Source organism: Empidonax traillii, unplaced genomic scaffold (assembly GCF_003031625.1).
Source record: "Empidonax traillii isolate 1590-97213 ecotype Southwest subspecies unplaced genomic scaffold, ASM303162v1 scaffold294:size1087701, whole genome shotgun sequence".
NCBI lineage: Eukaryota > Metazoa > Chordata > Aves > Passeriformes > Tyrannidae > Empidonax > Empidonax traillii.
In genome coordinates this window covers 901710-925765 of record NW_020955487.1, presented here as the reverse complement: position 1 = coordinate 925765, position 24056 = coordinate 901710, and the positions used below count along the sequence as shown (strand labels likewise).

At 38.3% G+C, this 24056-nt stretch overlaps 1 protein-coding gene across 1 annotated transcript in view; it reads left to right on the top strand.

Annotated features, from left to right (window-relative positions):
- ARHGAP15 (Rho GTPase activating protein 15) overlaps nt 1–24056 on the top strand; it is a 332236-nt gene that overhangs the window by 150077 nt on the left and 158103 nt on the right. Inside the window, exons 7-8 of the mRNA XM_027890674.1 lie at nt 18741–18839; nt 20660–20786. Coding sequence (XP_027746475.1) covers nt 18741–18839; nt 20660–20786 — 226 coding nt within the window. The remainder of the gene's footprint in view (nt 1–18740; nt 18840–20659; nt 20787–24056) is intronic.

Sequence of the window (24056 nt, the reverse complement as noted above, 5' to 3'; positions counted from 1 at the left end):
GAGACCAAAAAAAAAAAAAGAAAAAAAAAAAAGGATCCAACCCCTCTGATTCAACCCCTCTGTACACACACACACAAAAAAAAAGAGGGGAAAAAAAAAGTGAGTCATTTTCAAAATGCTGTTCTGATTCCTTCCTATTCTCTTGTGCCAAATGACCACCTGACACCTCTCTGACACAGGTATTGCCCCGATAGGTTTTCATTAGTGATATTAAAAGTGTAAATGGGATCATGGGAGCCAGCATCTGCCACGATGATTTCCTACATGATTATTACTTCTCCCCCGCCTTAGGACAATTTTTAAGAAGATGTGTACAAGCTGTGATTAAACCACTTCAGATTAAGCTCAAAGTAAATTGAAAAAGTCCTTCTTAAAGCTCTCATTTAACAGTGCTTTACATCCATCTGCAAAAATCAGAGCTTTGCTGGCGAGCACCCTCGGAATAGCCCACTTCCCACAAGGTAGCAGAGGTTAAAAATAAAATAGCAAGAAATCCGTGGCAAAGCACATGTGAGATTAACGGGGTGAAAGTACTGGAGTGGAGAGCTGTTTTCTTCTGTCTGAGCTCCTCGTTCTGTCGCACAACCCCCAGTCTGGAAATCTTAACACTGACACTTTTGTACAGATCGGTTTGTTAGCGATTTCAGATTTTAATTCAGCACCCTCGCTTGATTATTACTGACATTTCTTTTCTGTAATACCAGGAGAGAGAGAGAGAGAGAGAGAACGTGTATAAACAGATTTTTGCATGAACTAGGTGGTGGGCAATTTTGACATCAGCTCCCGAAACTCGAGAGAAATGCGTTTGCTTTCAAGGTGTATTTCTGGGTTTAAAAAAAAAAAAAAAAGGAGATGTGATCTGGGAGGCTCAGCTGTGCTCTTTGGTAGCTCCAGGTGGAATGCTGCCGATTTCTGGGTGTTTGTGGGAAGCGGGAGACTCTCCTGCCTTTATTTGGTTCTTGTGTGAAAGTGGGAGAAATGAAAGTATTTTGACAATTACCCATTGAGCTTTTCACTTCATTCAAATCTGCGGCGCAGCGCTGAAGTTGGTGAGTGGGTGTGCAAGGGAGAAGCAGAAAAACAAAAACACGTACTATAAAAGCAGGCTGAAAGCTTGCACAGCCCCCTGCAAATTAAAATCTCTGCATTTAATAAAGTCCTAGGTTTTTAAACCATCTTTTCCTCTGTCTTTGTTACTCCTGAAAATTAAAGATGCCGGTAAAAATTAACCTCTGAAATAAGTCATTTGGATTTAAATACATCACACAGCCTAATTTATGAAATGGTTTGGGACTGTTATGTTTTGTGAATGTTTATTTTCCCCTTTACAATCCAAAACTGTAGAAACTAAGTACCATTATGAAATTGTGAGCTGAGTTACATTCTCTTACAGGTTTGTACGTACACTTATGCTTATAGTTGTGCAGCAATAGCAAAAAATATTTGGGGAATTATTATTACAGCTGTTTCCAGGATTAGGGGTAAAATACCCTTCTTTATGTTTTAGTAATTAGTTCATTATATCTGGCATTCTACAGGTAAAAACATCAAACCCTAAATTGAAAGCTAAAAAAAAAAATACTAAAAGAAATGCATTTAAAACGAGATTCTTATCTAATAGTGTAGCTCAGCATATTTTCTAGCTTTCTAAATATAATTTATGAACTGATTTTTCAGCTGTATATATTAAGTCCCTGAGCTGGATTACAAAAATTTAATATAAAATACAATACATGTAAAAGCAGTTTTAAAAAGGTATCTCCATGGCTATATATCATAATAAACTTTCTTAATATTTGCATTGCAACAGCTGATTTCTGATTTTTTTTTTTTTCCTAGTGTAATTGAGGTAAAACACAATAGCTGAAAGGTGAACTTTTTTGTATTTCAACATTCCCAGCCTGGTAAAACTGTTCCGCTTGCTACATGACATTATAAATATAAAGATTAGTTTCTTCTAAAATTACCAGTGCCAGCTGCATTCAGTTTCCCGTGTTCTGTAGTATTTTGTTACCAGTTTTCTCAGTTTAGTGCAAGGGGTTTAAAAATCAAATTAGTCACAAAAATCTCCAATATTAAAATCTGTTTGTATGTTTCCCATGTATTTTAAATATTGTCCATAAATCCATCTGCCTTGCTGAGTCAAATACTCCCACTGATATCACTGGTCTTCTTGTCTTTTAGCCCAATATGCTCTTACCTTAACAAAAACCATTTTAATATCCTCCCTGGTAGTCAGCACCTACAATTTAGATAACTGACAATCATGAAATTATCTGTAGCAGTGGCTGGTCTATTTGTGCCTGTAGATTTTTCAGACATGAAGGCATAAATATATAGCTATAGCCATTCTTTAAAAAAACAATCTACTTCACTCCATTTTGACTGCAGTAGTCAAAGAATTTTCTAAGAATTTATTTGAATCGTGATCTCTATTAGTACTACAGCAGAAAGTAGCAATTTCTGCCGTCCTGAAGTCCTTACAAAATCTTGCTTTTGAACCTGTGTGTATTTAAGTTCTTCAGCTGACATCCTTTCAGTCTGGGAATCTGACATACGGCCACTAAACCGGGATTAATTGAGCACTTCTGTGCAGTACAAAACATTCTTTATATATTGACAAATATTTCTAACAAATGGATTGGTATTTTTGCTGTTAATTGTTTCATTACTGACCTTTACCTCTGTAGACATATGCAGTTTTCGTTTTTTTGGGAGAGACTTTCAAAATATTTTTTTTTTAAGTGTCCAATGCTCAGTGCTAGCAGTGACATTTTTACAGTCTATTCAGAAGCATATATTTCACTCTTTTGTATCTCATTTCTTTCTATTTATTTAAAACAACTTAGCATGGAAAATCTTGCAGATTTAAGTGACAGTGATGATGTACAATATGCATAAAATGAGCCTGTCCCTACCCGTGGTGTGTATTGCTAGGGACTCCATTGCAATATTTACAGTTAAACTAAACTTTTTCAAATGAAGCAAAATTGCATTTGTTTTGCAGATTTGCTCATCATTAAATGTGAAACATTTCACATTTGTCTTTTTGAGTAATTGGCTTTTTAAAATGATAAGGTGCTCTGAACACTTGTTATGTGGATAGGTCTGACGTTGTATCCCAGAAATCCATATGCCATACAGACAGAACAGAAGAAAGATATTCACAAGCATGTCACAGATTGGACTGAAGCAAGCCAAAAACCAAAGTGCCATGGCATTAACAATAGCACCAGATTTACTGTCACGATTGCAATCTGTGCTGTATCATAGACAGAAGGAGAACTTTTGATAGGTAACACCTCAGTGTTTTTTAAATCTTTTTGGCAAATTATCATTTTCATTATATTTTTGCCTGCCATATAATATTATTATAATGGTATTAAGTCACTCAGACACACACACACACACAAGCACACGCACAAAGTTTATTAGCCCTCAACAAAAGGGCTGATTTATCTCCCGTGCTAACTATTCCTCAACAAATAGGAAGGTATTTTATTAAAAATTAACACACATTTGAGGGCTAATCATCCCCAGAAGTAGCAGGGATTTTTCAAACGGGTGCTAAGTTAATAGAATCTTAGTTAATGAAGTCTTAGTTAATAAAATCATAGTTAATATAGCTTATAAAGGTATAGAAAAAAGCCATGTGCACCAAGAAAAGCTCAACAGCTCAGAAGTTTCCAAAGTTTGAAGGCGGTAAAGAAGCAAAATTAGGGGGAAATATTTTTTTCTGGGGCTCAATCCCAACTGACTGCATTTTCCCACTGCAGGCATGTAGATGTTTCTTTTTGACCATAAAATTGTACATTTTCTTCTCGTGTTAAAAAAAAAAAAAAAAACAAAAAAACGCATAAAGCAGATTTGGCAATACCATAATTCATGTTGAGCTCTGGTAAGTGCTGAAAAAGATTTACAAACTCACAGCTTGACACTGAGCCCACATGTTGGGTAGAGTAGAGAAAAAGCTCTAGAAATACTACATAGAGCTTCCTGGCAGCAAACAGAGAAACATCAGTCAATTGTTTCTCTGAATTGAAAGCCACCTTGGGACCTTGTTGAAAATAGCGTCTCTGCCTATCTTTTCTGCAGTTTAAATTACCTGGCTGGGGGAGTTGTCCTGGGGCCATTCACAATAGGCTCTTTAGTGAAAGAAAAACACTGAAATTCTCACTTTATATGAATTATAGATTTAAAACACAGTTCACGTAGGAAATGAGAATGGTGAGAGCGCAGGCAAAGCTACCTAAAGAAAAAGTTTGGGTGTTGGTACCTTCTTTGCGCCGGAAAATACTTGTTTTATACTTTTTTGAGCATCCTCTTCTGCAAGCCTTCATCTTGCAGATATCTCCCTTGTCTGAAATCATTGGAACTACTCATGTGAGAAACGGTTGCTTGCATAATTTAGCTCGCTACGTTGTACTTAAAACTATATTGGCAGCATAGTTTGGGCTTGATATTCTTTGAAACGTTTCAAAGTTTACAGTGGTGCTGCTGCTGTGTTTTGCATTCGCTCCCATAAAATACTGTGTTGCCACAAAATGTTGTGGGAGCTTCATTTAAATACCATGAGCTGTGCACGCCTGCCTGGAGTCTGGGGAAAATCAGAAATTGCTTGAAATTTTGTTTGAAACCAACAGTAGTAAATTTTTAACAACTTTCTCTTTTTTTCTTTTCTTTTTTTTTTTTTTTTTTCCCCTCTCCCAGTTTCTAAAGGTTTGGCAAAGCATTTGATGGTTTAGGTTCACTCCAGTTTGAGGGGAGCATCTAAATGTATCTCCAGTCTCCACTCATGCTGATGGAGACATCACTAAAGATAAACCATTATTAGCAGTAACTCCATGTCCACTTTTACCTCTTTCCTAGACTTTTCTTGCTACTATGGTTTGTGTAGGAAGGAAACATGTGAAAGGGTTAAAGATCTAAAAGGTGAATCATGAATCCTTTTTGAGGATGTCGCTACGAGTGACAGCATGTGCTTCCCTCCCACCAGGTGAGAAGGGATGTTCAGGTATTTGATATTTTCTCCCAGACCTGGGACTGTTGCAATTTACCGCTCTGGGAAGGGCAACTCCTTGAATAAACCTAATTGCAACTTTCCCTACCTGCTTGCAGAGCTTTACTATCTCTCTGATCTTCACTACCAGAGTCAATAATTTGTTTGAACAAGTTCTCCATCTAATCATTAACATGCTTAAAGCCTATAATGAGCTCTGTATCCATGCAAATGCATCTTTTTTAAGTGCTTCTGTAGATTTAAGGGCATTGTTTCCTTGTAAAATGGAAATCAGAGATTTCCTCACAGAAATGCTGCAGTCCTTAATAAGGGATGGATCAACAGCAACTTTCTAAGTTTATTTAATTTTACAGTAATTTTATCCTTATATTCTGTATTTGGGATATTTTTAAAGAGGAGAAATAACACTTTTAAATCTGTACCAAATCAAATGCCTCAGATTTTCTTCAACCACTCTTATCTTCTTAGAGTAGTCAGTGAATGAACGGCTTCAATTCAGAAATTAAAGGCATTTATGAACAGATTTTTTTCAACTTTATCAGCTGCTGCTCAATTCTCATTGTATTGATATAATGATACTTCAAGATAAATGAAGAAATTTGGGACTTTAACAATTTAAATAACGAGACAGGCAACCAGATTAAAATGGGGACCACTCACGCTCCGCGCGACAGCTCGGAGGACGCTGGCAGAAGAGTAACCAGCTCAGTGAAAAATCAGAAACTGTGATTGCTACTTAACACTGCAGCTTTTCACAGTAGCTCAGCACAAAGTTATTTAGCACAGGTGTTTCTGTAAGTCTGATACATTGGGAAAATTCACAAGGTTCTCCGGCTCTCTTGCTCCGTGTCGGCTGTGAAGTTGGTCCTGCGATGCAGCAAATGGGTTTCTCGTAGGAAATGGAGTGTAGAGGCAAATGAGCAAGTTCAAAAGTAGGGACTGATCTAGATTCATTGGCTTGGTTGCTAATTTTTGTAACGCATGACAGTAGTGAGGTGAGTGACCTGTCATCGAGCAAAAGCAGCGAAAAACAGGGATGAGTTATCGTTCGGAGTTAAGCGTGAAACTAAGATCCTGTTCTCTCTGTCGATGAAAGCAGCTTTCCAAACAACGTGGGTATCAGTCCCCCTCCTTTGTTAAGCAAGGGTTTTGATAAATATTCACCTGTTTTCGTTTTTCTCACTAGTTTCTTTGGACGTGGTGTGTTTCTCTGCTATCAACCAGTTGGTTTGCATTTCAACAAGAGATGAAATTGCTGTAATTGAATTTCTAAACACCTAAACATTTCTCAGCAATTTTTTTTTCTTTTATTTCTCAAGTTCTAGCAGTATCTAATTTATGGCTTAATTCTTCGTAAGGTCATCCTCTAAGTGAGTGACTTCTAGTTAATCTCAGACATTATGAGCTTGGCTGTGATAGAGAATCAGTTCATCTGTTCTCAGAAAGAAAAGAGTGAGTTATGGGGATTGTTGGCAGTTGAAGACTAAGAGTTTAGCTGAAAGCTAGGTACAATTTCTTACACAGTTGTTATTTTTCTCTCATTATTTTCAAGGTATTTTGGCTGTGTTTTTACTAATATATCCAAAGTTTAAAAAAACCCATATTTTTTTGTGTTCTCCAAGTAGATATATAAGATTATTACTGTGGGTTTGCTTCTAACAGTGAAGGAACCAATAGGTGGTGGGGAATTTTTTGCAGTTATTTTGGTTTTCTCCCCCTCTAATTCCTTGATGAGGCATTCTTTTCTCTCAGCTGGGCTTGAAGGTACAGCTTTCTTTTGCTGTTAGGCTTACAAGTGATAGCTAACTTTATTTCTTGTGGTTCTGCTGTTAATTTACATGCAGCTCTTACTGACTGTCACTAACATATCTTTTGTTCCCTGAAATATTCGCTCTGTGAATAAATATAACTTTTCTGCTATTTTCTGCTCGGGCTGATTGGCTCATTTCACTCTTGTGACTGAAAACAGCTCAAGCACTCAGATTCTGCACGTTGCCTATTGCTTAATGAAGTACCTTGCTGAATCAGGGCTACCGTGTTCCGGCAGATGAAAGGGAAGCACATAAGAAGCTGCGCTGCCAGGTTCTGCTTTGAATGTTTTCCTTTTAATCAATTTTTAGACTTATTAGCATAGAGGATCATGGTTTTTTGAGAAACAAATAAAAGCTTCGAGTCTGAGTCTTGAAAGCGTTGGGAAATGTTAATGTAATTGGTTCTGTTTATAGTTCAAACTCGCTTGCATGTCTCTGCTTAGACACGACTGATAGAGTCTTCCAGTTGGTAGCTCTTCCAGCTCAGGTCTAATAAGTTAGTACCCCAGATCACTGGGAAGTAACTTACGAGTTTCCTTTGTCAGAGTCAAGAATCTGAGAGCGTTCTTAATTATCTTAGTGGTAGAAGAGCATTGCAAACATTAGGTCATGGGTCAGAGTGTAACAAAACAGCGGTAACAGAACACTTTTGGAAACTCGAGTCTGGAATTCAAGTTTCCTTAAGACTTTTTCTGTTGCCTCTCAGTTTAATGCCTGTGCTACTGATGAGGTGCTGCTTTTGATTTGTCCTGTGCTGTGGGGTTTGGTGAGGCCGATAATGTATCCAGAATTTTGAACAGCGTGGTGAGGAGGGCAAGAAACGAGTGGGTCTGGGGTGTGTGAGGAGATGCTCTGGTCACAGCCCTTGTGCATCTGCACTTTGGGTTGCTGTGTAACCACGACTTTCTTGGCACAGCATCCTCAGTGCTCAAATTAATATGCAAAGATGACACCTCTGAACAAGGAGGCCACAATGTGTTTTAAACCACTGCACTTCTTTGCCATGGGTGCTGTACGTTTACTAGTGGCAAGAAATAAAGCAACAATAATGGTGTAGGAGGGATTCAGATGAATATGGTTTTGTGGCACAGAGGACTCAGCCCCCAAATACCCGGCGATTCCTGGCCTTGATTGTTTTGTGTATTTTTAGCTTCTCTTATATTTAGATCCTGAACAAGCTGTCACCCCAAACCTGCATTGACCCATACTGCATCATCCCAAAGCTTGCAACAGAAACAAATATCAGTCTTTCAGACACAGCATATTTAGAAAAGAGAGACAGAGTCTGCCAAATTCCCAAAATCCACTTCCCAATTCCCCTCACGAATAGCAGGAAATTACTTGTTATCAGTGGGTAATTCAACCACAAACGTTATTGATTATCCAACCTCATTCTTTACAGTCTTGATGGCCAAATATTTTGCAATCATTCCCCCTATTTAAAACTAAAAGATGTGATTTTTATTTTGGAAAAATGGAGTTTTTCAAATTTTCTGCATGCCACATCACATTGTGGCGCGTCCCTCCAGATTGTCCAGTGTGATAGCCAGAAGCTTGACTGACAGATGTCAAAGTGTACATCATGTTCTAATACATGAGAAAAGCCTACATTATTAAAAAAAAAAAAAAGTAATCAGATGCTTGCAAAAACTATACATATTTTTAAAATAATGTATTTGCTTTTTATGTTTGTTATTTGGTATATCCCAGTGCATACCAGAAACTCTAAGAACTACAGAGGAAGTACGTGTTTCTTATATTTTTTTCCTAATTTCACTATATTTCTTACAAGTGCAGAATGTTGATCTAAGTAGGTTCTCTCCTTTCTGAGCTGCATAGTCAGATGTATGAGTAATTTTTCTCCCAATGACCACTAGCTGACTGAATTGAGTTAGTTTAAGAAATTCCCTGAGTTCTGAGCTATATTCTCCCTTTATAGAAAAGCTCCCCTTAGACACCTATTGTGAAAGATAATTTGATATTCTGGTTATGTGTTATTTTTAAATAACATTTTGAGTAACCTTCTGTCATTACTAAATTACTACACAGAGCAGATGATAAATTTAAAGGCCAGTGCAGTTCCAATGCTGCCAGTGCAGTTCCAGAATGACTAAATAAATATCCAAGGATCCTCCAACACTTGAAAACTGGTTTGAGACTATCACAACAATTTGGAGTCATACAAAGTTCCATCTTTTTTTTCAGATTACAAGTGTTTCTAATTTCAAAAATTAAAAGATATTATTCTTTGAATATAACAGTCTCCATACTATCTAAACCTAGGGTGCTGCTTATTACTTAAAATAACTTCATTTACAAATGAAATAAATAACAAAACTATGTAAGAATGGATTGGGAACTGCACTGGCACCCTGGAAGTGTCCAAGGCCAGGTTGGATGGAGCTCTGAGAAACTTGAAATAGATGATCCTTAAGGTCCCTTCCAACCCATCCCATTCTGTGATTCTATGATTTGAAATATCCATGTTCTTCTATACTCAGTTAAGAACATATTACCTGTAAAAGTTTTCTCACAAGGTTGTAACTCCTTGGAAACTAGAACTCAGATAGGTGACAAAATGTATTCACCTTTGTCCTGAATTTCAACAGCATAATTTTTATTAAAGCGCTAATTTTTAAAAACAGAAATCTTTTCAGTTGTGGTAGTTGGAAATGTTTGTTTTCCGAAACGGATGTAATAGCCTTATTCAAAACATTTTTTCATCCTGCTGAGCTTTTACTAATATTTACATACAAATAAAGATGGAAACAGGTAAACTCAAGATGTTATGCATTGTTTGCTCCCTGCATGCAAGGGAAGATAATAGCCAGTATCTTTTCCTGCCTGCACCACTTAGGAACTTGACACAGCTGGCAGAGTCCGTGTTCAGATCGTGGACCAACTTTGATGTTGTACATTGTTATCAGACAATAGCTGGCATGGCCATGTCACAGCAGGATATTGCACTTACCATTCAGCAGACCTGTTTTTATAGAAAGGGACCTCCTGCCTCTTTGCCCCAGGCCACGAAAACCTTTACTGCAGAGATGATGTTTTGGATCTCAAGCAGTAGGAGGAACCTTGTGGTGCTGTATTGGCTTTTGGGAAGTTAGTAAAATAACATATACAGCTATTCTGGAAAATGACCGCATGTTCTACATGCTCACTACACAGAGACGTTCTGAGCCACAAGGGAAAAAAAAAGAAAAGAAAAAAAAAAGGAAAAGAAGCTATCCAAATGAAAAGAAACTGGTAAATATAACAATGAAAATCCCATTCAGTAGTGCTGTTTCATCTCTAAGAGATGGTTTATTCAGCAGCGGGTACCAATCCCCACAAGAAACATCTGCTATCAGAGGATTTGCAGGTACACCTTTGTTCACTGCTCACTGAATTTGTGTCAGTATTATAATTCAGCAGGTTTCTGCTTTACACACAAACCAGGATTAGCACTGACTTGGGCTGGAGGGCATTCAAGCTGCTGTTCTTCTTTTAGCTATATTTCTCTGTAAACATCTAATTGTTTCAAAAAGTGATGTACAGTATGCAAAAGCCTGAATTCAATGCAAATAAGCCTGTGCAGCTCTAATCTTAACAGGTGTTCTCATTAGTGTAAGTAGACAAGGAACGATTCTTGAAAGTTTTATAAACACTTATAATCATGGCCAAATACGTTACTATAAGTATAAAGATACTTATAGCAACATCTCTTTTTTCTTATTGTGTAATCTCAGCACTTATTAATAGGAGACATGTGTCCATAAATGGAATACTAAGAGCCAGTACTGGCTTCTTCCTGCAGATAATGTAGCTGTGAAATGCTCTGCTACTGATGAATAAATTTCTGGCTAAAATAAGAGTCCGCAAAATGAAATCTTTGCACATAGCACATATATATTTTAAATATATATCTTTGCTTGCTCTGAAAGCAGAGCATTCATTCTCCCTTTGATATTTTTGTTTGTTGCAGGGACTTATCACTTTGAGTCTCACTCACATACATCATAAAGTGTTATAACATGCATATAAAATTGGACAGGAGGACCATTCATCACTAGGTATTGTCCAGCTGGTAAAACGAAGAAAGACAGGCCTTCTCTGAGAAACCATTGCCAATATCTCTGTGTGTGGCTGTGTAATATATGGCTTCAGATTGCAAAGGCAATAACAGTAAAATATTACCCCAAGGAGAAAAGTAGCTTGCAGTAGGTATTCATACATCGCCTTTAGTCTTCGTCTGCGGACAAAATGTGCAATTGTCTATTCCCCGACTTCCCACTACGCACAGACACAACTGAGTTGTGTCTTAATTATTATCTCCTGCTTCTCTGCTTTTACCAGTTTTGGGGGTACTTATTTCTTGCTCCCCAGACTGGTGTCTTCCATTCTCCCCTAACTTTTGTTTGAAGGCTGTCAGAAGTCCATCCACGCTGCCCCATGGGGAGGACAACACATCCGCGGGGCTGGAGTGGAGGGTAGCAGCGGCAGGGGGGACACAGCAGGCTGAACACAAGTGGCTGACATCCAGAATGGTCATCTGCTGTCTGTCTCAAATTTCTCTTTCTTCTCTTTACCCTCTGAAGGAAACCCCTGTTTTTCAGAGGCCAGTTTCAAAATTCCAACTGTTTTGCACAGGGCAGAATACCGGCATGGCAGATCAGCAGGAAATACTTCCCAGTGCATTCCCTGGATGTTTGGCAGAGTGCCTTCTCTTCTTCACCTTCCCTTTTGCTCAAACAGCACGTGCTTTCTTCTCACAAACCTCCAAGCACAGCAAGACATAAGACCTGGACTGGTGGGTTTAAAAGGAAGAATGACAAGTTGTTCCTTGAAATCAGTGACATATCCCATCTCCCCTGGACCTTTCCTCCTCCAGATAAACTCAGCAGATCCCCAGCCTGAGCTCCTCTTCAAATCCAAGGAGGAGTTTTGGTGTCTCAGGGCCTAATCAGATTGACTTGTGACCTTCTACTGGTTCAATATTTCCCATAAAAGCAATGAAAATCAGTTCTTCAACTGAGATTCTTCACAGCCAGGAAGGAAAGGAAAATTTTACTTCATAGTACAGAAAGAAGACTTGATTCTCTCCTTGCTAATTTTAATGTAATTCATTTGTATACTAAGAGTTCATAGCACAGGAAGGTTCATAGCAGAAGGGAAACTTTAGGCTCAAGGACTTTTTCTTCTTCTTAACTGTCCCAGAGTTCATTATTTTATTACTAAATTATGCTGAAGGCCTCAGTCCCAGGAATTCACCATATAAATTATCTGCTCTCCACTGGTGCAATACAATTTTATTTAAAAATTTATTGTTTCTTGTAAGTTTGACCCACAAATTTGAGACTGTCGAGTCCATTTCAGAGCCATTGATGTGTATAATGCCAGCACCAGTTTAGTTTCACTAAAAAGCAACTTATTGTATATGAGAAAGTTGCTTTGATGTGATAACCCCACAAAGGTTCCCAGAGAATGGATGTGCAAATCAGTCATACCACAAGGAAACACAGTTTAGGAAATATCCTATAAACATCTGGCAGCATTTGGTTCTTACGATTTCTAATACTGCAGAAGTTGTGAAAACATGGGATCTGTTTGTTGCCTCTTTGCAATCCTTGGTTTTCACAGTCACTTTTACAAAGTCAGAAAAAAATGGGGTAATTAAAACATAAGGTTCAACATCTTTAGATATGTAGAACATTTTCTGTTGCCTAAAACAAATATTCCCAAAGAAAGTATAAAACATTTTTCTGACTTGCAAAGTTTTTGCAGTCTATCATTTAAATTACTTAAATAAAGGGAGCTTTACTACTCCCAAAAGCTGAGAATATAACACCCGCCATGCATATTAGCTTGATCTTTTTGACAGACCAGAAAAGTGTTTGTGTGTGCCAATTAAAACAAAAATGGATCCCTAGTGGCTTGTTCCTCACACAACTTCTGAAGACTGCTATCATTGTATGCCGGGGTAACCCTGGATAAGGCGGCTCTCCAAAGTAAACAAACTTTTCAAAACTTTCATGACAGATGGGGGTTACAAATGCATTTTAATAAGAGAGTTGCCAAAGCAACTTTTTTGCAATCAGCATATATTTACTTAACATCTAGCAACATTGGGAACACAAGGCAGATACTTTCTCACCAAATTTTTTAACAAATATCTTTCTCTTTTTTTTTTTTTTTTTTTTTTGAAAGATTGGTTGAAGACCTTTTCTCTCAAGCTGATATTTCCCCATCACTTCAATGTTAACTTTGCTCGACATCCAAAGGACTGCTAGATGGGTGAAGCCAGACTGTAATATGAGACAGACAATCTGCTTGATAATGAAATTTCTTTGGTAGTCATAAACATCTTAGAGTCCTTTAAGTAATTTAACTATCAGCATAACCATGACTACCCCTGTTTGATAGACTGGATCATAGAATGGATACATGATGCTATACAAACACAATACAGCTCAATACTGATCCTTTTTTCCTTCTATTTCCATTTTTTTGCTGTTAGATTCAGCTCACCACAGTACAGCACGGAGGGATATTTTATTTATCCTTTCTGCTGCTCACTCATTCAGCATAAACATGGCCAAGAGACTGGATTATCTGTGAGAAAGAATTTAGGATCAACTTCCAGACATGAAGTTAGACTTTTGACATATTTTTAAACACTTGCATTGCTCGGTCCCCATTTAATTCAAATCCAGCTAATTAAACCACTAAGGAGCATAGTGTCTCCCAACTTTAATTAATTCTACTTCTACTGGGGGTGTGGACACATGAGTATATATGTTTTATGTGTTTATTCTCAAGTTATATTATATTCTAATGATTTTCTAAATTAATATTTAGAGAGAGAAAATTCCTAGTCTACTTTCTTTCTTTTATATTTTTTTTTTTTTGACTCTTTTCACAACTTCCCTGTCCCTTCTCTGGTGGCTGCCATGCAGATGGAGATGTAGCATGTCCTGTGTTATATGGGCTGAGTGGATAGACCCCATCCAGCAAAAATCTCTCAGGAAAACAGAGGGAAAAGCCAAGATTCCTCTTCGTTGTGGGGAATCAGGTTGATTAACATGATCAGAAAAAAAATCACCACTTTGTGAGAGAGCAAGGTGAGATGAAGGGAGCAGTGGGAAGGCGGAAAAGTGTTAACTTTGGAGCTAGAAATGCTCCAGCAACTCACATTTCCTTTTTTTTTTTTTTCCCCTACACATATCAAGGGCAGCAATCCCAATGCACAGTGCAACAAGAGGAACACATTTTATTGAATTTCTGCACGCAGAGGTATCTGTCAATCCAAGTTTAAATCACTTAGTGTTCCCCACAAGCTGTGTGAGTCCCAGGTGGCATCAAAATTTCAGTTTTCTGCACTGAATCTTGCACTGGATTAACAACTGCTGAAGTTTCCACGCTCCAAAAGCATCCAATAATCCAACACTGAACCATTGGGGTAGGATATATGAAGCTTCACCCCAATAGTCCAGCGCGTTGAACAATGGCTCGTTTCAGTATTTGGCTGAAATAAGAACTATGAGATGGTTTTTTGGTGGCCATGCATGAGCTACACATGAGCCACACACTTCCCAAGCTGCTCTCTCTTCTCCTTTTTGCTCGCTGCAGGGTACAGACTAAGTTTTTTTTGCTGCATTTCTCCTTCCCCACAGGATTCTTCACTTCCTGTGTTAAGGTCTGTTCTTGGCATTGTCTGAAAATAGTTCATCACTGCAAATAATAGTTCTGGCCACCAGAGATGCATAAGTACACTTTGAAGTGGGTGAATCAATAAGACGGGTTTGAATTTTTTGTTTTGCTGTGTGAATTTATCGCCCCCACTCATATCTCCTCAGAGTGCCTATCAGTAGGATTGCTAAAATTGTCTCCATCCCTGTTCTGCAGCTAAAACAAATTTAAGAATGAATGTATCTATAGAAATGTATATTTGGTAATGAACTAGAGGGATACCCCGAGGGAGACATTTTTCACAGCAGTCCTCAGACCCGACTTTGCAGGAAAACTATGGACAGAAGACCCTGGGCTTACCCCACAGCACTTTATTGTGATTTATCTCCTGTTTTTCATTAGTATAACCATACTCTGAGATGGAACAGTCTCTAAGACATGTTCCAAAAGGTGATCCAGGTGATCTGTAAAGGTGTGGAAGTCCTGGAGGAACACAGCCATGCTCTGCACTATGGTATGTCACCATGCACAACCTAGCACAGGAAAAAATATATAATTTGTAGGATTTTTAAAAAGTGTTGATCCTGGGTAGCATCCAAAGTATATTTATATATTATAAAATGGTAAAGGTATTAATTAGATTTAGTGTCCTTTATTTCTTAAGGCTACAAGGGTATCTTTCTGTTTAATAAAATAGAACCTTGTTGAACACCACCTTGGTAAATCATTAGGGTGACATGCAAAAGAATCTCAACCCTCCATTTGCAGCTTTATAAGATGACAAGAGAAACCCTTAATAAGCCACAAATAGAATATCAGAAAAAGTGTTTCACACCTGTCCCTCTCACCACTTCCCACACGGTGTTGGCAGCCCAGCAGTGCAATGAATTTAGCACACATTTACCTGTGGTGAGCCTGTATTTTCAGAGGATCAATGCTTAGCAGCAGGACAGTGTAAAACCACTGTGTGAGTGGATTCACCCTTTGAAGTAATTTTTCCAAGGTGCTGTAGCAAAAATAGAGGGAATCCAGGCACCCTGGCTCTCCTATGACCAACCTGAAGGGCATGGCAAACCAGAGGGTTGATGTCAGTTGTCATTCCTCGTGGGTATTTATTGCTGACAGCAGCAGCAGCATTCTGCCTGGTAAGGTAATGCTAATTCCAGACTGTAGCCTTTACAAAAATGATGGCACAGAGAGAGGGATTTCGGGAGGTATTTAAATAAGTGAAGTACCTGGCACAACGGAGTCTGGCAGCTCTAGATAGAGCACTTCATTTTCTTCTTTTTTTTCCCCCCCCAGATTTGTCTTTCATTTGTTTCCCTGGCCCCTCTGTTTATTTCAGCAGTGCCTGACACAGGAATGGTGTGTTAACAGGCCTTAATATTGAACAATTTCTGCTTGTTGTTAGTTATACATCATTTAGGGCTGTGATCATAAATTGTTCAATCACAAGGTTTAGTCAAAACCAGCATTCTTCACTGATGTCTTTTCCCAAGGGTGTTGAAAATTTGATTGTTCAAAGTGCAAATATGGTTTAGCAATCCCTTCCAAGAACCATTTATCAGAAATCCTAAGGAGGTAATATATAAAAGTGGGATAGAAAACCTGCACATTAAATGGGATTTACCAGCCAAAGCCTTTGGAACTGCTTGCCTGTGAATGACTGGAATGGAGCAGAACAAAGTCAATTACTGACTGTAATTAAGGAGTGGATGCATTTAAACTGTAGAGAGCAGTAGCAGTCTTCTTGAAACTGTCTAGTTACTCTGAAGATTAGTCTGAGGAAAGAAAGAAAAGGACTTGAACTATATCTTACAGAAAGTATATTTTAAATGAATTCTCTTCCCTCAATTCTATGATCTGTTTTTACAGATTTGCTCATAAAACACTGATAATATATGATTATCAAAATAACACATTCAGACAAAGAAACTTTCAACATGTATTTTGCTTTGGTCTTGTTAGCAATGGAGTATCTCTTTTGCATATCATACAGTGCAAATATTTATGCAGTGCTGAATACTTGTATTTTAATAAAGCCTGAATTTACTGAACGGAAGGCTGAACTATGTTGTGTCCTTTTTAAGCCTTCAAAATACAGTAAATCTAATTACATATGTTGCTCTTACTTTGAAAATGTTATTCCATTTTATAATTTTAATAATGATTTGTTTATACTGGGAGAGAGGCATTAGATTGAATTGTTGCCTGTGTTTAGTCTAATTCATATCGGCGTGTATACATTAATAAGTTGTGATATCATATCATACATTTTGAACTCAAGCCTTGCCGTGTGAGCTGGGCACAGAACTGGAGGTCAGATCTTGCTGCTGCTCACCTTAAGTTGAATTTTTTGGCCTTTTATATCCTTTCTGTAAAGGGAAGGGTGGGCGTGTGAGTAATGATTAACATCGTGGCTGTGGACTTATAGGGGAGTTAAAATTCCCCTAATAAATAACTGTCCCGTGTGCACGGGTAGGAATGGGGTGGCTGGAGTTTGCTCCTGATAGGTGCAGAAGGGACAGGATGGGATGAACATCTGCAGCCAGGCAGCCCCCAAGCCCGAGCCAGGGGACCATTCCCACATTCTCCGCAGTGCTCTCACAGGATGTCTCCTCTGGAGCTGCACTGACGGGATTTTCCTTAATGCTGATGACTTTGGAACCCTTCCTTGCAGGCATTTCCTCAATAAAGGCAGGGTTATAGGACAATTAATGAGACATTAAGCTGTTGTTTTGTTTTTTGGCTTTTTTTTCCTGGTAGTATTTCAGTTTTAAGGAAGATGCAGGGAGTACCTGGGCTGGTGAGGATCTGCTTTTTCTTTTTTGCTTCAGTAAAAACTCTTGACACAGGGGAGATACAGTGAACAGTAGCACTTCATGTTGGTGGATTTACATAAATAGGTTGTGCCAGGTCTTAATGGTTTTGCTCTGCTTTTCTTCAAACTTTGGTCAGACAGAAATCTCTATTGTCCACTATGTTCAGTCATTCTCTGAAAAAAAAACGAATAGATTTTAGTGAATACCATGTTCCAGTGAACATCCCAACATGCAGACTAAACCTGCATCCACCAAACACTGAAAACCCAGGAGTTCAGTTCCCAAATGTGGATGTCACATTTCACACAAGCAACTCTCAATAACAACAAAATTTAAAAAAAAAGACTCTGGTTTCAGTGCTGGCAGGAGCTGAGCTGGTTTGGAGTGCGGGCAGGATGAGCTCCTGTCCCTTCCGAAACATGGTGGGGTTGTAGCCCCTTCATTCACCTGTTTGCAAACACAGAGAGTTGTTTTGCCCTGCTCGTGCTCTGTGGCCTCAAGGACCTGGAACTCTGAATAATCCTGGGGCAAATCACTGCCCAGCTCTGTGCCTCAGTTTTACCATCTGTAAAATTGTTGTTTCAACCTGTTGTGTGAAGTACCTGGAGATTTCCTCTGGTGAAATATAGATATGTAAAAAAAAAAAAAAAAAGTGATGTATCATTATTATCCCAGTGGTTTACAGAAGTTCAGACCAACAGCACACACATGCATATTTCCACCAAATATTAGGTTAGGCAGCGAAACAGCATTATCAGGGGATTGAATGTTCTTTTGATAAATATTCCCAGTGAGTGGGTCAAAAATGTAAATCGACTTCTATTGAGACAAACTGGGGATTTTTTTTTTTCATGATAAATGGGCTCCTAATTACTCTGCTGCAGCCATCTTTGATGGTAATTTTTTTTTTTTTTTTATGTGACAGAGTGACATTATTAATTTTACCAAAATGCTTGGAAGTGGACTCTGGAATTTCAGGTGTACAATAAATGTGAAGATTCAAGAATGGCAGTACCAGACATAAAAATAATAATATTAAAATAGAAAAGGAAACTGCAAAGGACAGGAAATAATTCTCTTATTGCATTAATTTCTTTTCAGGGTGCTCTGATTTCATTTGAACTGTGTCTTGCCGCACTGAGTTTCCTGGCTTTCCTTAACTTTTGTCACATTCCCGTTATTTTTGCACTATTTGTGTTCAGTGGTTGCATTGCTGAGACAATATCTCGTTTGTTGTGACATATTCAAAACAGTTTTCAGACAGAGGTTCAAAACTCCTCAGTAACTCGGCACTCCAGCAGATAATTCTTGGTAAAAAGGAAGAGCATTTGGGGGAAATAGGAGGGAAAACAGAGGAAAATCATCTGCCTGGTGTGTGCTTTACTTACCTGTGTGTGTCCATGCCCTCCCCAGATCACGACAGTGTCAGGAAATGAGTTCCTCCTCCAGTCGGATATCGACTTTCTCATATTGGATTGGTTCCACGCTATCAAAAATGCAATTGACAGATTGGTATGTATTTGTTTTGGCTGTTACCTTTATTAATTAAGATGTAGCAATTTCAACTTCATTTGCTCAGGCATCTCCGCAGGTTTTAGGCAGTCAGCAGCTAGCTAGACGTTCCCTTCTCTGAAGGACATAAAAATATGCATGCAAATCTCCTTAAAAAAATTTCAGATAAACAAGGTTGTTGCACAAAAATGCCATTTGATTCTTGCCTCGAAACGGAACGCTACATTTATTTCTCTGAAATAACAAGGACGTTGGCTTGCTGAGGGTTGTAAAAGCACACAAGCACTTAATAACTAACGAATTTCTGCTTTTTCTGTTTATGCAGCCTACAGTATATAATCTTCAATAGAACTATTAATACATTTGAGCCTTTTATGAATTTTTGTATTACTTATTCACAAGAATAACACTAGCAAATAATATTCCTTTGTAACTGATTGCTGTTATTCTCCCAGGAAGGCTGGGGGTTTTCTACTAGAAGTAAGCAGGGTTGCATTTTATTAAAACAGTTTTTAATTACCAAACCAGCTTCAGCTGTAGCTTTTTCTTTCTTTTTTTTTGCCACTCTCAGTACAAAATCCAAATGTCTTCCTCCTATCTCTGCCTGATACAAGAACAATTATTATTTTTTTTAGAGGGCATTGGCTTTCCTTATTCACTGCAGAATCTGGTGAGAGAAAAATATCCCCATTTCTTGCATTTTTCAGTGGTTTTGCTGCAGTGGAATTTGCAGCCTCTTTGAAAGGGTTAATCTGAACACAGCTACTGTTTCCTTAAAGAGCTACAAACATTCTATTACCCTGAGGCTATAATCAGCCAAGGAAAGTTTGATCTGATGATGTATGTCTTCATATTGTACATTTCATTGGGTGTGTGAGGATATTGATATCCGACTGAAGATTTTGGGGTGGAGTTTTCCACGGAGAGTCAGAAAAAAAAAGAATTTTTTTTTTTTTTTTTGCATATTATTCAGCTAAACATCTAATAGACCTGATTAAATATATATATTTTTTTTAGTGTAGCCCTAGTAATATTGTGGCAGCAGAGCCCCAGCAGCTGGGGCAGGGCTGGTCCTGGCCGAGGTTCTGCCCCGCCGTGTGCGCAGGACAGGATGTCACCACCCAGCGCTCCGTGGCCACTTCATCCCTGTCATTTCAATTCAGTTTTGAAACTTTGAACCAGTGTGGAAAGCCTGGCAGCTCTCGGGGCTGTTGGGATGGCTAAATCTCACCTGACCAAGTGCCATGGGAAGAGACGTGGGTTTAGCTGAAACAGCACCCCCTTTTTTTATTTATTCTTCTGCTTCTTGTCCCTGTTAATTTTAACTTTGTCTGCCAGTGAATTAGAGAAGGAGAGAAGCCCCCCCAACTACTTCCTAAGCTTAAACCAGCAGAATTGAACCCCAAATTCAAATGATATTTGAAACAATTGTGCTTGCAAGAATATTTACTGTAACTATCTAAATCAGAAAGGCAATTTAAACACCCTTCCTCTTTGCCAGCATTTGGAAGTAGCCTGCAATGTGGAAATAATTTTGGTCTCTAAAGCCTAAAGAAGCAGGCCTTTTGTTTTCCTCACTTAAATAGGAATTTATCTCAGAAATTAGGATCAGTCTGTCAGGGCCATAAAAGCTCTGCCATATGACAAATTTTGCATTACACTTTCCTTAAATTATATACTCCCTGCACACTTGCTCTGTGTGTGTCTGTGAGCTTCTGTACTGGCATTCTGGAATCTCTTGCTTCATTCTTGCAAATAATAATTTTATTAAAAGCATACACATATGTATATATATATATATATATATGTTCTTTTCCCAGCCAAAAGAACAGAGAATTACATCGAGAAATTTGGAGTTCAAACTCAGAAGATCCTCCAGCATCGAATTACTGAATAGCTTAGACACTGAATCCAAAGAGCCAAAGCCTGAACACAGAAAATCTTTAAGTAAGGCTTTTTTCTTTCCTCATTTTTCTTTCCCTTTTTTTTTTTTCTTTCCTTTTTAAATAACTATGCCATTACAGGCTAAGATAATTTTTATTACATACAGAATGTAAGGAAGATCACTGAGAATTTTAAAGCTGAATATGTTCTGCGCTGATACACATAACTTGCATTTAAGTAAAGACAGTTACTAGCTCCACACTTTTAAAGGGTGACACTCTCTCCTAAGCAAAATAAATTTGTTTAGGAGCAAAGACATTTATTTAAGCCGTTTATTTTTAAAAATAAGCAACATGAGCCCTACGTTAATGGTCTGTTGCAGTTGCTTTGTTTCCATTTTAGTAAAATACCTAAAATTGCCAGAGTAATTTTGTCTGTTGTGTCTTTATACGCTGAATTGCTGAAAGAATTGACATATCCTCTGCAGCCGACAATCAGTGATGTATCTATAATTTTATAGAAGATAAATTTCAGGGTTTGATGTTGGTTTTTGTCAGTGTGATTAGCAAAGAAAGTGATCTAAAACTGGCAGGGCTGTGCTTTTACTCCGCTGAAAAGACTTTCCCAGCTTGTGCCGAGATGCTTGTGACATCGTGGGCAGCAGCCGCAGGAGCTGCTGATGCTGACCCTGAATCACACACTCAGCAATTTTTTAATTTCACCCTCTGCCTTGAATTTTTCTTCTCCTTTCTTTGTTTGGCGGGAGATTCACATCCTGCTCCCAATGGCAGCGCCGTGACAGCTTTGGACTGGCAGGCTGGGACGAGGTACCTGCAGGTACCGAAGGGCTGTGCAGGCATTTACCTCCAAACATTTCAGTGCAGGATCAAAGCCTGAGATGTTAAGGAAAGGGCTGCACTAAAAAGGCCCGACATGGCTATTTTTAATGATAATTATCCACACAATCATAAATATATGCACACATGCGTGCACGTACACACAAACAGAGACTCATTAAATAGTCTCTTTTTTGCAGATCACAGATTCTTGTTGTTGTTTTCCTATTATCTTGGAGGTTTGTTTCTTTTGGTTGTTTTTTTTTTTTAAGTTTTTTTTTCCTTCATGTTATAAAATATAAAGTAGCCTGAACGTAGCTTGTGAAAAATTGTCCCAATATCTTTGCACTGGGTGTTACGTTGCATTTCTCGGAGGAAGAAAAATAAGACTGAGAATATAGTGAGTTCTGAGGGTCTGATTCTGTTCTTATTGTATCTAATAGCAAAATGCCCATAAACTGTCTCAGCACTCGGGGAATTTTTATTTATTTATTTAGACTTCTCACATATCTTTAAATGATAATTTGTCAGACAAAACAGAAAAAGTGACTATGAGCAGTGACAGAGACTTAGTCTATGTTTCTTTTCAAACCTTAGAGAATCCTGAATAACCTCTGTTTTGTTAAAGGCTATTTAAACTATTAAAAAAATGTGAAAATATCTGCTGTGAAATCTCACTGAATCGGAGCTTGCATTTAAATACCGTAGATTGGATTGCTTCTAAAATATGTATTCAGAACTTTTTTTTTTTTTTTTTTTTTTTTGGCCCCTTGAGATCAAGCAATTATGTGGAATTAGAAAAATCATATTATTCACTTACTTATTAGTAGTCTAAGCACAAACTGTATTGTCAGTTTTCTGCCTTTGGCTTTCTGTGCCCTTAATGTTCACACAAGTATCGTAGCCAGAATTATCGGCAGCTAGAGCCAAAATTGCTTTAAAAAGGCATGAGAACTGGTAATGACACATTGTTAGCAGTTAACAGGTGGTCGTTTCATTGTCCAGTTTGACTGCAGAGCACAAAGATATGTGCAATATCTGCAAGTGTGTTTATAAAGTTCTTACAAAGTTTAACGATTTTATAATTTTATAGTGCTCTTACATTATTGACTATTGCCAATGCCAAATCCAAACAAAGGAGATTTTTTAACGATGGCTTAAGACTCCAGTTTAATGCAGAAGATGAGCAGTTGATGTGTTAGAAGCCCAACCCCCCTGCCCTGATAACCTTTAGTGGAATATTCAGGCAGTTCAGACTCATTTGTATTTACTTCTCTGCACTTTAGGGGCTGGAAAAAAATGTCCAGTTTTAGACTTGCTATTGCTGCATCATTGCTTTTTTTCTTTTAGCAGCACAAGTATGTAAAGAACAGGTATATTCTAAGCAAAGCTCTTCAGTAATTTACTCCTTAATTTAAAACTGGGGAGACTGCCCCTAGAGACTTAGTAGCAGGAGTTTAGTTTTTATGTCTAATCCTAATTGCTTCTGCTTACACTACAAGGACAAATGGTAATTCTCTGTTATGCTCTTGGAGCTGTAGACACTGATTTCTCTGAAAATTGGGCTTAAACTGCCAGGCTCAATTTCCAAAGTTCACAGAGTGGCTGTCCTCTTGGTCACGCAGCTTTTCAGTGGCTTCTCATCCAGTTTGGTTTTGACTCATGTTCCAATTTGAAGGTTTCTTGAGCTAAGAAGAAACCAAGGATGGCCTTGGGGAGCATTTCCAAAATATGTAAAGCCAGGAGCTTTTTCTCAAATACATGGAGAGAGATGACTCTTTATTTTATGGTGCCAGCTATTTCACTGATTTAATTTATGCAGCTAATGCTGGGTCAGAAAGAACGTGTTTTTCACTCCTGCAGCCTCCCCCATTAGAAGAAGTACACATTTGGTGCAAGGAGACTGCCTTGCAGCACCTCTCCTTTTAATGCAAACAAGTGTTGTTCTAATTTTAAAAATTTTTGTCAGACTTCACAATTTCCAAGTAATTCAGTTATCATTTAGACCATAGTGAGGTTTTTTTGTTGTTGTTTGTTTGCTTTTCTCCTAAGTTTGCCAAAAAACCCCTCTTAATTAGTACCAATTACAATTGGGTGTGCTGGTAGGTGGTCTGCCACGTTAATTTTACACCACATGAAACCAGGCACCTGGGTGAGACTGAAAGTAAAAATGCTGTCATGGTGCATGGGAAGTAGAGAAAGGATCTGGGATGTAGGGAAAAGTTTTGTGCATCACGAGATTCCTAGAAATCACTCATCTCTCCAAAAAGCAGGGGTCCTTACTGCATCTGTGGTCTAGAGGACTTGTCAGGACAGTTATGCTGGGGGTAAAGAAACCAACTCCACACTCTCCACTAAGAGCATTTCTTTTCTTGCCCATGGTTGTGCCACGTTTTGTGTCATCTGAGCCATTTTTGGCCACCATCTGGGAATTCTGTCACTCAGGAGGGACCTCTTGTGGAAGAGCCCGGGCTGGAGTTGCTATCGATTGTCAGAG